The following is a 15,462-nucleotide window of genomic DNA, read 5'->3' on the forward strand; positions in this document are numbered from 1 at the left end:
CACCATGCCTAACGTTTCAATAAAACTTGCCTCCTGTGTACCTCTCATCCTTCATAGTACCACAGAAAGATCATAAACCATATGTTAAGATAATGAAAAAGTTTGTTTGTTTCATCTCTTTTTAATGCACTATTTATAATGGGATGGGGAAAGTGACTTTACCAAGCACATAAATCTGAAATGTAGTATGTGAGTTCACCAAGAACGACGGATAAAAGGTAAAAACGCATAAGGATCAAACAAGTTAACCCCTTGGAAGTGTGTCCAATAGAACTATCATCGAGAAGTACAAAGTCTTCATTCAGGAAACGCACCTGAGTCCATTTCATCACTGTGAAAATACGAGCTGCACTGGCTGCTGCAAATGCTAGTGAAGGAGGCGATTGAATTCCGATTGCTGTTGCAGTCGCTGAAAAGAGGGAGTTAGGTGTTACTGTCAAAGTCCATTTGCCAAAGTTTCCCGGTGATTTCTTATTAGATAAACTCACTATGTCACAATTCTATTTATTAGTATGTTTTATAGAGAATTATGAGAAAGGTAAACTTGCCTGACACAGTTCATCTTACTTTTTTAAAAGTATGTATTTTAAAGTCAATCATATTTCCATTTTTTATGCCATATAGTCTAATTCTCAATGAATGTCTAAAAAAATGCATAGTTAGAAAAAGTTGTTAAATGTATAGTTATAAAAATAGGAGTCAAACCAAACTTCAAATTCTTTATAATCTGTTTGATGGCACATGCGTGGAGTTTATTTGTGAATAGAGACCAACTTCTGTTTCATGATCTCTGCCTTTCAACCCTTTCTGGAAGCCGAAATTATAACTTCTCCATGGCACTCTGAGCTCCCTCAGGGATGACCGGCACCTCAGAGTTCAGCACAGGACGTGTGCCTTGTAAACAAATGTTCAATAACGCTGGATGTCAAGAGAAAGAAGGTTTAAGATGGTTGTGTGTGAATGGATGTAGTATGGCTTTCCGAAATAGTGCAGGAGATTTCGTATTTTTGTCCTCTCACAATAAGTAAAAATGACTTATTTAACTTTAAATTGACATTGGAAAATTCTATTTTCGCCTGGAGGAAGACTGTGAGGGCAACTTTAATTACTCGATAACTAGACGTTGAGGTAAGAAAGTATTTTTAGACATACAATTTGCCGCTGGAGAGAAACCACATGCTATTAGAGAGCATATTGGTATCCTTAGAAGCTAGAAGTAAATGAAATGGTAAAAGTAGTTCATCTGTGTGACATAATATTAAATATCTAGGAATAATTAACTCGTATGTATTCGTTAAAATCCTTTTCACGTAGAAATTGGAATAGTAGAGTGGTTAAGAGACAAACTGTGAGCTAGACCACCGGTTTCATAGGTAAATTAGGTAAGTCCAGTGGGCCTCAGCTTTCTTACCTGTAAAATGGAGTTAATATCAGAACCTACCACCCAGGATTGTGGTGGGAATTATGTCAGATTGTTCTGTTCCCCGACTTGTCTGGTAAAAATATGTTTTTAATGTCATCTCTTGGTGTATACTAAACATCTCTGATGGGAATAACTTTGAATAACAATACTTAATATCTGTTGATTGTAAAACACTGTGTAATAAATAAGCATGAATAAGAGAGTTGTTGTCTTCAATTACTGTAAATAAAACAGGAGATGCTGAAGCTGAACACAGCATACCATGTTTCCCCGAAAATAAGACCTAACCGGAAAATAAGCCCTAGTGTGATTTTTCAGCATGAAACATAAGCCCTAATATAATATACGGAAAAATTAATGTAAGACCTGGCCTTACTTTTGGGGAAACACGGTAAATGTCAGGTTGCAACAGTCCTCAGTGAGGTTTCAGGTGGTACAAGGATACAAGGATTCAAAGGAGAAAAAGCAACTTGTAGTTAAGGAGCCATCGTTTGAGAGTCTGGCAGGAAGACGACAATAGAGGGTGGATGCTGTCTGGGTTGAATTGTGTCCCCCCAAATTCTTACGCTAAGCCGAACACTCCGGATCCCAGAATGTGACCTTATTTGGAGTGAGGGTCTTTACAGAGGTGATCAAATTAAAATGAGGTCATTAAGCTGGGCCCTAGTCCAGTATGACCAGTGTCCTTATTAAGAAGAGGAAATGTGGACGCAGAGACATGCTTGGCTTAGAAGGAAAAGGACGTGAAGAGACAGAGGGAGAGGACGGCCATGTACAGGCCAGAGAGAGACGCCTGGAACAGATCACCCCCTCGCAGCCCTCAGAAGGGATCAACCCAGCTGACATCTTGATTTGGGACTTCTAGCACCAGAACTGCTGATAATATATAAATTTCTATTGCTTAAACCACCCAGTTCTTAGTACTTTGTTACAACAGCCCTACCAAAATCCCACAGAAGGCATGCGTCAGAAGGAAAAACACCCAAAGCAGGTCATGGAGGTGAGCACGTGAGATTCGTCCAATTAGCTTGGGACCCAGAATATAAGAAGAAAGGGGAGAAACAAGACAAAAAGAACTCTTCTTTACTACCCACCTGTCCAATAATCAGAAACAGACATTTGAAAAATGTTAACATAGACACAATTTGCTTATTTGCTACACACATTACACAATCCGTACTACAACAAGAAGCTTCCCAAATTAAGTCCACACAGCTAGAGAAAATGCTTTTCCCGTAGGACTCAGATAAGAAAAGGGAAGACTTCAAAAGATTATGTTGCCTTACTATGCTTTGTCTGGTGTTGGTAAGAGGCTGTTCTGTAAGAGTCATAAACAAAAACAACAATCCAAAAATGTTTTCAAGACCATTGTGGAAAATACAGAATTACGTTTGACTGTTGATTAAATGAGTTTAAGGAATTAATGAATTACCTGTAGGAGTCTCTGTTGCTGACAGTGTCGTGACCTGAGTCTTCCTGCTCATCTCCTGCCACATTAAAACAGACTCGTTTGCTGTTTCTCTCTCCCTTCTCATTGTCACTGTCTGTTGGGACTATGCACTCTGACGTCTTACGTTCTAATTTAGGAGAATACATTATCGAAGACAGAAGGCTGCATTGTGATATTAAAAAAAAAGAATAAATGCACATTTTCAAACTGGCTCGTACAGATAACTACATTTCTTGTTGCCATGATAGGCTTATAAATATGTCTAAAGTACGTCTATGTTTCACGTAGTGTAAATACCCTACTGCATAAAAAGCCTGTCATGAAAACTTCACTTGTTTCTCTCAGAATAAGTAATAGAAATTGCACATAATTTAGACTTGAAGGCTGTGTTCCAATCCTGAGTCTCTTAAATTATTAGCTTTGTTATCATAGCTAAGCTGGGATAGTCTCTCTGACAGCTATGAAATGGGAATTACAAGAATAACTAGCCCATAGGATTGCTGACAGAATAAAATGAGAAGAACATATTCCTGGTACGTAACGGGTGTCACCTTTCTCCCCCAGCTATTACCACCACCATATGAAAATACCTGGGAAACTTTACAGTGCTACCCAAATATTAAACCAAACACTAAATGTGCTTAAATATCCTCACTGGCTTACCCACAGATATTAAAAACCCACCTACCCATTGAGCCCTGCCATGGGTACCTCCCAGGCTTTATCTAGCTGACAGGGAGAGTATTGCATTGTCAATCATTTCTCCCTGCTCAGAGTAACGGGAGTCCTCGACGCCCTGATCATAAGACCTTAAACAGTCACACCCAAGGTGAGGGTAGGAAGCCAGCAGACGCTCTCTCACATCATCTGCAATCCCATCACGATAAAATGTCACAAATCTGCCCAAAGGAAGAGCTCTCCCAACTTGGCTCAAGGCTAAAACAATACCTGCAGATGCTGAATTAGTGGCAAACTTGACTTTGGATTTTCAGGAGCACTGATTCCACCACTCTCGCCCTGAATGTTTGGCTGTAAAAGATTTCTATTATCTAACTCAAAATTATACAAGAATGGAATTGGTCTTTACTAATATAAAATAACATGCTATGAAACTTGTAAAATGAATTAAAGCGCATCTGAAAAAGGGCCTGTGTGTGGATCTTTCAGCCAACCATCATCTTCTCATGTACCAAAGAGCGATGACTCATTTTTCCATAGCAATGTCATTTGCTTTGTTATTTTGAGACCATGAAAATGTCTTATACCGCTCATAAATATATTCCATAATATCAAACCCAATGTTGTACATCGAATAAAGATTTGTACACTGCTTTTACTAAGTAATTAATTAGACATATTTATTATACTATGCATTGTACTCAGTGCCGTGGATATAGCAGTTTATAAAACAAACAAAAGCCCCTGCCCTCTGGGAGTGTAAATTCTCCTGGAAGGAAACAAACAACAAACAAGTAAACTGTGTAGGACATCAGATGGTGACAAATGTCAAGGAGAAAAATAAAGAGGGAAGGAAGCCAGAATTGCAACTTCAAATAGTGTAGTCAGGCAGGATCTCAATGTGAGACGATACTGGAATAACATTTTGGTGGTTTAAAGTTTTTTAGACATAAGTGAAAATCAGGAATCTATGTTACATTGCTCAAGGCCCTGCGAGGCTAAGGATTATTTTAAACGCAGTTTTTCTATTGGAAGGATACTTTATGTCTTGTAAAACATATTATGTACGTATTCCCTCCCTCCATTCAACAGATTAAAACATCAGACTAACTCCAATTACCCAAGCTCCACGCTGCACAGGCAGATAGATGTATGAACTCTGACAAAGAGGACAGGTACAGGAGTTTTCATTCTGCAAGGAGTCCTCTGCATTCTACGCCTCTTTTAAATTAGAAGCCATGAGGCTAAGCATAAACATTTCTTTCAAAGTTATATGGATTATATTCACACATTTACTTTTCATTTTAAACAGCTGCCATCATGCTTGCTCTGATCCTGTGGGAACAAAGGTTAGGCTAACAAAAAAAAAATGCTAGAAAAACAGTGTTTTTGACACCATGTTTTGCATAAAATGTCTAGATTCTTAAAAGCAATAACAGGGCATCAAACTTAATATTTGTTTGATATTGCATTGCATGCAGAAACATTTTCCTATACTTTTGCTCTTATGCTCTAGGTCCATTAATTCTGAATTAAAACCCTGAGCAGCCTGCCATTCCAGATCAATCTTTTCCTGAAGATTAATGAAGAGTTTTGTATGCAGTATATGCACCTATCTGTGTTTTTCTATTAAATTGAGATTTAAATATTATCATCACCATCATCTTCATCCTAGTTGAGCTCTTAGTCCAGTCACTATGCAAACAACTTAACAGGGATTCATTCATTCAATCCCTAAAACCACCTTATGAAGTTGGTATTATTATTATTATTAATCCTATTTTAGAGATGGGATGAGTGAGACACACTGTCACATATATGTACTTTGCAAATTCAGCAGAATGCCCTCTCCCTGCATATCTTGCACACTCTGGAGTGAGGAAGCTGCTCCTTAGAGCTGTCCACACATCCCTGTTCTCTTGGGCACATGACTGCGTGGTCTCCCCTTGCCTGTGAGGATACAAATGACCACATGACTTGCTCTCACCAATGCAGTGTGAGTGGAGGAGACAAGGGGCCCTCCTAAGGGAAAGCCATTATGCCTGGGTGTGCGGTCGGCCTCACTCCCACTCTCTACGGTGACAATCAGCGACATTCCATCTGGTGAGCGCTCCATGAGCCTGGACTTGAGTGAAGTCAATGTGGACAGAAGACCCCGTGACCCTGATGGGTATGGAGAAGTAAGAAGAAAGGAAACCTAGCTGTGAGGCTTTAGACTTTCTGTGAACACGACAATGACATGGGTAAAAAAACAAAACAAAACAAAACAGTTGTATAGGGACCTAGGGAACTAGGTACAGCCTCTCCACACATATGCCATTAGCCTGACACTTACATGCCGAGAAGGCCAGCTATGCAGATCTCAGGAGCAGGGCCGACCAGGCAGTTTGTCAAGTTCCAGGCACAGAAAGAGGCGAGTACAGATAGAGCTCAAGGAGATGAGTTTGGAAAGGGGGACGGGAGAAGTCCGTGGAGGGCTGTGCAGGCCACAGTCAGGCCTGTGACAGTAATTGCATTGGAATGCCATTAAGTGGCTTGAAGCAGGGGACTAGCCTGACCTTTACAAACCTCTCTGGCACCTGTTGAATGTAGCATGTATCAGAGAGAGGCACAGCTGGAAACCCCTACAGGGGGCATTTGTGAGAGGATGATGATTGACTCGGTCTAAGGTGCTGGGGTGGATACATTCTGAGGTATAAACTGACAGAACTTGATGTGGTACTGGAGGTGAAGGGGAAGGAAAGAGAAGTATCAAAGCTGATGCCCAGGTTCTGGCGTCCTAGGTTGAAGAGACGGGAAATACTTGACTGAGAAAGGAAAGACCTTGATGGTGGAAGGGTGGAAATGGATTTGAGTACGATGAAACCTAGAATCAGTTTTGGAACAAATTTAAGTCTGACGTATCTGTGATACGTCCCAGTGGTTTTTAATCCACATCATCGAGAGACTGTGAAAACAAAATAAGTTGTGCATATAATGATATAATTGTGCCTGGTGCATAAGCGCGTATAATACGTTAGTTTTTATGAAGCTGTGCCCTCTTTTATATATTTACCAGAAAAATGCTTGGGAAACCTCAAAGATAATTCCACCACCAGCCCTACCATTACTATCCATAACCCCCCAGCTCGCTAAATGTCCTACAATGTGGTTTGTTCATCGTTCACTCCTGGGCATCTGGCTCCTGCAAAATGAAGTCTGTTCCCAAATGTCCAATCTTCAATAGCCCCCAAAGCTCTTTCTTCATTTCCTCCCTGTGAGAATACACAAATCCTGTATTTTTAAAATCCTGTGAAAGGTTTTGAACTATCCATAAATTATTTTTCCTTTCACTTATGTCTAAGTACCTAAGTGTCATTAACTAGAAAATAACCCATTACAAGGCAAAAGTATTTAGCATCCCAAAATGAAATGGGAATCACAAAGTAGTGATCAAATTCATGACATCACCTGATTTCATGTTACTAGACAGCAAATTCATCTCCAGTTGAACCTTTGGATCTGAACAAAGTAGAAGATTTCGTGGAATGCCTATGGATTAAATAAAAATATTTCTAGGGGAAGTATTCCCAAGTGACGGGGTAACCAGACTTGTTGTCAGACCAGTTCAACACCAGTGCCTTTCACAGGAACGAATATCTTCTAGAAGTGTTTGCAATGAGATGTGGTGAGGCGGTTTCTCTCAAAACTTGGCAAAGCATCTGAGCTCTGCTTCTCCACTCTACAGAGACATCTATGTCTGACCAAGAATAATTACTACATGGTGGGAAAATTGTTTGGTAACGAGCTTTTCAAATAATTTGTCAAGCTTGACTGCACGGCAACATCTCTGAATACTAAGGGCAATCTGAGATTCAGGCTCTTGGACAACTGTCCTGCTTTAAGGTGATTAAACCGCACATTGAATTATGTGGAACATATTTATATTTAGAACTAAATTATACAGTACACACAGAGGAGACCAAGGTAGTTTCTCAAATCATTTGCTCACTTCATGTCACTTTCTTAATAGGCATGCACAGTTGGGTAAAGGCTTTTAGAAGAACAAAGTGGGGAAATCTTAAGTAAAAATAGGTAACCAGACGACAAGGGGGTAAGGGCAGGGTAGATGAGGGTAAATAGGATCAAATATATGGTGATGGAAGGAGAACTGACTCTGGGTGGGGAACATACAATGGGATTTATACCTGATGTATTACAGAATTGTACACCTGAAACCTATGTAACTTTACTAACAATTGTCACTCCAATGAACTTAAAAAAAATTTAAAAAATAAAAATAGGTAAGCATTGTATGTAGTTTTGGTTAATAAAATTAGCTTAACCCCTTTCTGCAATTAGTGCTTTAAATATGAAGCATTTTAAACCAAGGAAAGGAAGCCCTGTGACTCTAACCATTTTCTTTTACAGTATAACTACATTAGCTGAACTTAAAAATGAAAAGCCAAAAAATTAACATAAACAAACACAACCTGGACAATTGCCAGGCAGTGCTGGGTAGTTAACATTTTAGAAGCTTCCTTTCCGAGGCAGTGTTCACTCAGGCAGGTCAAGAAGCCTGCCATGAATAAAGGACCCACCTGAAAAGTAGGAATAGTAACTCTTGGACTGATTGGAAATATGGGATTGGTCTAGATTCTCTCCCAAAACCTTCTGAAATCCAGGATACACGATGCTATGCCACTATTTATTACCTCATTAATACCGTGTTTCCCCGAAAATAAGACCTAACCGGACCATCAGCTCTAGTGTGTCTTTTGGAACAAAAATTAGTATAAGACCTGGTCTTATTTTAATATAAGATCTAGTCTTATATAATATAATATAACATAACATAACATAATATAATATAATAAATACTGGGTATAATATAATACAGGGTATAATATAACACTGGGTATAATATAATACTGGGTCTTATATTAATTTTTGTTCCAAAAGATGCATTAGAGCTGGTCCAGCTAGGTCTTATTTTCGGGGAAACACAGTAAGTCTTCCTCTATCCATTTCCTAAATACCTCAGGGGAAAAAAAAATGGTTTCTAATATATCTAAACATATCATATAATAAAATCTAAAACATATCATATAATAAAATCTGATTTATTAAATAAAGGAAAATATAATGTCCTAAAATATGAATTTCTCTGTCACAAGTTAACAAGGCCATTCTAAGACAATTCAAAAGTATCATACAATTATTTAAAAACAGCTTCTCTTCGCAACTGTTTAATTCATTCTGTAAACGGGGCAGTCACAGTATCATATTTGTATATTTTTAAAACTAGCATAGTAGACATAAGAAAACAGAATTTTAATTCTATATTAGCGCATTAAAACATTAGGAAAAAATGGCATAGTAAATTGTAAATATTTAAAGACCATCTTATAGAAATGTGATGCATTCAATATGGTGAATTTGATGTCTAAATTTCAAAGATGAGTAAAATAAGAGATTGTGTCGATCGACTTAGTTAGTATCATGTCTATTTGCAACAAAGGGCTTAGAATAAGTTTTAAATATTTTGTCAAAACTGAATTATCCATGGAAATATGAAATGGTGTTTCCGTGTGTGAACTACACAACACACATCTGCTAGCAATCTAAATCTGTAATTTCACAGTGCTACAAAAAAAAAAGAGAATTAATGGTGTTCATACGATTTTTAGAGTCTACCAACTTTGGATACATTCACCAATTTCAATCCCTTGAATGATGAGCAAGCATGATGCTACTACATACTATGTGAATTACTAAAACTATAACTTTTATAGTTTTTACCACAAGCTTCTAATGTGTTATTATTTTCACCTGTTTTTTACATGAGAAACTGTGTTACCCCAAATCCCATGCTTTTCTGACCACACATGATGTGGAAAATCATCCTACAAAGTCCAGGCTGTTCTCAAAGCATCAAACTCTTAAATAAGAATCAGCATTGATCTCTTTGGAAAAGTTCTAATTAACTTCCACTGTCTTACTTGGTATTAACTTTCTAATTACTGGCACAGCTAGTTGGGTCATTGCTTTGTAGACTATTAATTCAATCAGAAGTAGGGAAAAAAAAGTATTGGTCATTGGTCCAAGGGATACCTAAGTTTGGATTTAGTAATTTAAGAAGTGTGTTAGGATTTACAAAAATATTTTATATTTTTCCCAAACATCGATTGAGTGCCTATGCACCAAGTATTATGCTGTGTTTTATAAAGGCTACCAGGAAATCCCTATACACAGTACTCTTTCAATCACATTTTCCAATTTAACATTTTCACATGAAAACATATTTAATGTTTTCTATATGATAAAATCTTTCCCGATATCAAATGCTTCCTTAAACTATATCTATATCTATATCTATATCTATATGTAGGTATATCTATAAATAGATATAGATGGATATATTGATATATTGATTTTGCCATGTTTTATCACTTTTAAGGTGTTAGAATGAAGAGGATCTATACGGTCAGCAACAATCTCCTACCTACATTTCCAAAAACTAAAGAGAGAAGGATGGATGTTCAAAAGTCTCCTTTTCCACATCTCTTTTATGAGGCACTGTTAAAAGTATAATCAATAAAATACTTACTCATCTATTTGACAGACGCACATCTCCACTTCTTTCAGTGCAGTCTGAAGTTTGCACAGCAGTTTTTGATAGATATCTTGGGTTTCTAAGTCTTCTTCTTTTAACAAATACCGGAGCCCATGGCCGTCCTGCTGTCCCAAAGACAGGCCCGAGGGGGCGGCCATGGTTGTAATCGTATGCTGAATGTACACCATAGGGCTCAGCTTCCCTGAGGGGTTAGAATCAATCCACAGTAATATTTACTACCTTTAACTTATAGTAACCATCCAGCACAACTCATTTGAGAGGCCCGAGTTTACATAAAATAAGTTGCCAATCCAATGTTGAGTTTAATTCAGGAATCAAAGCTTATGGGGAGATTACAAGTTAGGAATACATCTCAATATCACATCCTGCTGTGATGGTGGAGAAGGACATTATGCATCTCTTACAGCTGTTCCCCCTGTATTTTTCTCATTTATAGGGCCATTTCAGGTTAACAGTTTTCACAGCAGGATGAGCGGGGCCTAACATACGTATAATAACTCCATTTTCATTCTATAAACATTTACGCATCATCATCCAAATAAAGATTAGTGAGGAATCCTGTCTTGATAAATGTTCAGACTTGCTTACACACCAGGGATCTATCCAGTTTCAAGAATGTGGGAACAGTTATGATTGCCTGCACGACTTTTCATTATTTGATCAAGTTTCAAACGCTAACATACCTTGCTCAGATTTGTTCTCTTTATCCTGAGAAGTATGCTTCCTACTATCCAGCTGAACACCAAATGCACTCCCCAGGGAGGTCGATGTCTTGGGATAAGAAACTTCCATCACATTGACATGGCAATTGGTAGGGCAGAAGTCACTGCTGTGCAATGGGGAGACTTTCGATTTGGCTTGTTTAAAGGTGGGCCAGGCTCTGTTCTTTAGTACACGAGAGAACTGTAAATTAAAGAAGAAATAAAAAACAGTTGAACATGCAGTGATAACACAAACATTTCATTTCCATCATTCATGGCAAACTCCAAAGAAAAAGAAATCATGGCAATTGGAATGAACAAAGTTATAAATTGTTAGAAATTAAGTCACTGTTTTAGAGTCGACACATTCTTAATCAAGCAAAGCAACAGAGGCAGCAAATGCATATGATTCCTTTGAAATTCTGATTGTAAGTTAGAAGCTGAAAGAAATGAATTTGGAGTGGCCAGTTGGCTTGGTTGGTTAGAGCCCTGTGCTCATAACAGCAATGTCACCGGTTTGATTCCCACATGAGCTAGTGAGCTGCACCCTCCATAAGCAGATTGAAAACAACGACTCCACAACTAGGTTGAAAACAACGGCTTGTCTTGGATCTGATGGGCCTTGGAAAAACACACTGTTCCCCAATATTCCCCAATAAAAATTTTAAAAAATAAAACTAAAAAAATATATAATTTCACCAATAATACACACATTAAAAAAAAAAAAGGAAAGAAATGAATTTAAGTAACCTAGGACTCAAATCCACACACAGCTGAGAATCTGACAGACAAATCAGTGTCCTAGGACACCAATATAGGATCTCCATCTTTAAAGAGAGGCAAAGTGGCAGAATAGGGTAGCTGACAGGTCAAAGGGTAGAAGAAGATGGGATTATTCCAAACATTGTCAGAAACCCAATACAAACCTGAGGTCTGTGAGGAGGTTAGAAAGCAAGGCATGGCGGTGTTGACGCAGAATGACAGGATGACGGGCAGAACCAATTGCACATCCCACGCTTTCTGCCAATCACTGCTGAGCAGCGGGATCAGGATTGGCCTGAGGACTGGTGTGGACTCTGCTCTTAGGCCATTGAGAATAAAGCCATCCTCAGAGGCTTCACATGACTTCCAAGGACAGCCACTCCCCTGCTTAGAATCTTGCAATCGAAATCCATCTCACTCTTGCCATGGTGTACCTAGCTGCCCGAAGTCTGATCCAAGCTTATTTGTCTCCAGCTCCTTTTCCCTTGATCCTTGGGCTCCTTCTGGCCTTCACTCAATTCTTCTCACACACCATCTACTCATTCATCGGACACACTATTCAGAGTGCTTAGAATATGTTCTTCTCTCACCGACAAATTTACTCCTATGCATTTTCAAGTTCTGTGAAACCATCAAGAGGCCTTCCCTGAGCCCTGGTCTAGGTTCAATTTCTCTGGTTAGGTGCTAGGTTACAGCACACTGTAACCCTCCTTATAATCACAAATGATTTCCTTTCTCTGTTTTCCTTAGCAGATGGTGAACTCTCTGAGGGTAAGGCTTATGTCTGTCTTATGCACCGTGAACAGGCATCTCACAGAGTTGAACTGGATTCTAGTTTCCAAAACAAAAGGGCGGAGAACCACCCAGCTACCCGTGTTTGAGTTATGTCACCCCAATAACTGATGAAATGCTAGGCAAGTCACTGTCGTTATCTTTTTTGGCAAAATAAGTGCTATGAATTAAATCATCTCTATGCTCGCTTCTTGCTTGAAAACTATAACCAGATCCTATCTATTTATTCTACTAGTAGAGTAGTAGTTTGGGCATTAAGAAGAACAAAAGTTAAGGCTACTACTGTGTACTATCTAACTTTTCTAGGGTAACTTCAAGAATAAAGATGTGATACCAAAAACCACATCTTCGAAATATAAGCTCACCATTAGAATATGAGCCATCTTATATGTATATTAAACTGTGTTTTCATATCACATGTCAGAAGCCACAGAGCTCAGTGAAGTCCTAGCATCTAGTAGGATATAAGGGGCACTGGACTAAAATGCAGGAAACTATCATCAAAATAACTAACAAATTTGATAGTAATGTAAACTTTCAGTCAAAAACTCCTTTCTACTGTAGAGGGGGAACAAAACCCTCAGGTACACCTCCCACGGCACTCAGAAAAGCACACAAATTGATTTATGTCACGACATCTACCATAGTAGACAGTTACACTTGTCTTGCCTTCTTTCATTTTAACTAATATCCATTCATTCAAAAATGTGAAGAGAAGCATCTATTCCAGGCGCTGTGTTAAACGCTGGAAATCCAGCCTTCACCCTCATGGAGTTCATGGTCTAGTAAGGGACACAGGTAAAAACAATATAATATTATTGTTATAGATAATGATATTATTATAGTTTATATGTAACATATATAAGTATATATAACATATGCATTATAATATATAATATAGAGAAGATAATATATATACTTATATAAAAGTTACATATATATGACTATATGTATATCACAATTATATAATAATTATAACAGCCAGTTAACTAGAAATTTTGGTAAGTGCTGAAGAAGAACGTGAATAGATGTAATGCAGAGTTACTGGAGTCATCGGAGAAAGTAGGGGGAAGACCCCCTTTCCAGTGACACCGTTCCTATAGCTTTCCAACATGTATATCAATACAAGAGTCTGTGAACATACTATGCTGCCCGTTTCCATATACTCAGGGGTGTGTAACCACATGTCTGAAGGTGCCTGACCTCTTTCAAAAGAGTGAACGTCAGAGAGGAATGGTCTTTGCTAAGAGCCTCTCTTGGAGGAGGAGCCTTATGAAAATAGTGCTATCTTCCCTCCGGGCTTGTCGCTGGGCGAGCAGACGGAGAGGAGAATAAGAGTCAGGGGAAATACTTCTTTTTCAACATAGGTGATAATAAGGCATATTTATATATTGACAGGAATAAAAAGTATTTCTTGGAAATGGGCCTTTAAGTTTTCAATGCACTGGTAGTTAGTTCAGGAATTATTGAACATGATAACACATTTGAATCCAGTTAGAGTCACTTGCCTAAAAGTCAAAAATAAAACAAAGGTAGGCTATTATTTTGCAGATAGCCTCCTATCTCAGTTCAGTGTAAAACCCCATTGGCATGGAGTTGTAAAAATTTTGTATCGGGGAAGGGGACATGGGGAAAAATTTTACCTACAATTTTCCCCATCCATACATCAGGTGGAAGCTTATGTGGCACTAATAACTAAAGGTACTTGGAGCATTCCAAGTAAGGCTTTGTTGCCTACTTGTAATATTTTTGTGTAAACAGGAACTCTCCCTTAAAAGCTCAGGAAATACACGTATAGATGAAGTATCCCCGACACCCGACATAAGCCCAATTATGGACCTATTATAAAGCAGAAGAATCTAGAATTAAAAAGGGTTCTAGGACAATTTACAAGGAGAATGTGCCTCCAAACAGTACACAGTTTTACTCCTGGCTCGCCAACACATGGTGCTTCAGAGGTGGATTCAACTCAGGTCTGCAGTGAAGGTCCAGACTTCTCTCGTGCACGTGTCATAAACCACGTGTGGTCTGCACAACTGGCCAGGAAACCGGTTATGACTGCTGCAGCCTGGCTCCAGAAAATGTAGATATCAACCAGTTTCTATTTTTAAAACCCCAAACTTTTAAGAGTCAAAATAAAGGCAAGCCAGCCTCTTTGAAATTTTAGTTTCTATGGATACATTTTATTTAACACAAAGAGTGGTGTGTGAAGCCTTCCTCTGTTGCTAATAATAGTTTAAAAGTCAATATGTAGAAATTAAAAATATATTCACAAAGGCTGTAGCTTCTGTGGTCATGCATTTGATATGCAAACAGAACTAACCTTACACGACCTATGAAGGCTATTATCTTAGGTATCTAAATTTTGTCCAAATAGAAACGATTTTTGAAATATTTTCTTGCTAAGCTAGTTTCTCTGTCTAGGGAGAAGGAGAGCCAATGATTCTAAATACGTTTATGGTTAAGGAGAGATGATGAAAGGGATAGCTTTTAAAGCATCTAAGTCCTAGTTGACGACAAGTTTCTTTTTATTTCTAAATTGAAAATAAAAATCAAGTGAGAGCATTCTTTAGGGCTGACACTTAGTCAGCCACTTGCCAACTATGTCTTGAAACAAGTCCTTAATCTTCCTTAGAAACAAGACGGTAAGAGTACTCAGTACACATGGCTGTTTCAAGGCCTAACAACAACAATGTACATACAAGAGCTTTCCATAATTCAGTGACATTATTTTTATCACCTAAAATCAGTCCATTCTCCTGCCCATCTCTGCCTGAAAAGCTTGCCAGTCTCCCTGTTACTCCTGAGGGAATAACATGGAGGACATGTCTCACTCACCGGGATGATGTTTTTAAAATCCCCAACATTTGGGGGGAAACCCTTAACCTTATGCTTCTGATCCCTACAACATACACTCCTCAGTTTATCGCAAACCATACATTTGTTAGAAAACAAGAAATAACATCTTTTTCATCCGCCATAACTAATCCATCATAAAGTTGCATATAGGTTACCTCCCAGACATAACTTGAATTGATCC

The 15,462-nt window shown here is 38.4% G+C and overlaps 1 protein-coding gene across 2 annotated transcripts in view; it reads right to left on the reverse strand.

Moving 5' to 3' along the window:
• Positions 1–15,462, reverse strand: part of PREX2 (phosphatidylinositol-3,4,5-trisphosphate dependent Rac exchange factor 2) — a 237,988-nt gene that overhangs the window by 86,332 nt on the left and 136,194 nt on the right. For both annotated transcript variants that reach the window (XM_033126386.1, XM_033126387.1), the window contains exons 24-27: positions 10,851–11,070; positions 10,141–10,348; positions 2,856–3,035; positions 315–409 (exon numbers count right to left, since the gene is read on the reverse strand). In XM_033126386.1, coding sequence (XP_032982277.1) covers positions 315–409; positions 2,856–3,035; positions 10,141–10,348; positions 10,851–11,070 — 703 coding nt within the window. The remainder of the gene's footprint in view (positions 1–314; positions 410–2,855; positions 3,036–10,140; positions 10,349–10,850; positions 11,071–15,462) is intronic.

This window comes from Rhinolophus ferrumequinum, chromosome 14, assembly GCF_004115265.2.
Source record: "Rhinolophus ferrumequinum isolate MPI-CBG mRhiFer1 chromosome 14, mRhiFer1_v1.p, whole genome shotgun sequence".
NCBI classification, from domain to species: Eukaryota; Metazoa; Chordata; class Mammalia; order Chiroptera; family Rhinolophidae; genus Rhinolophus; species Rhinolophus ferrumequinum.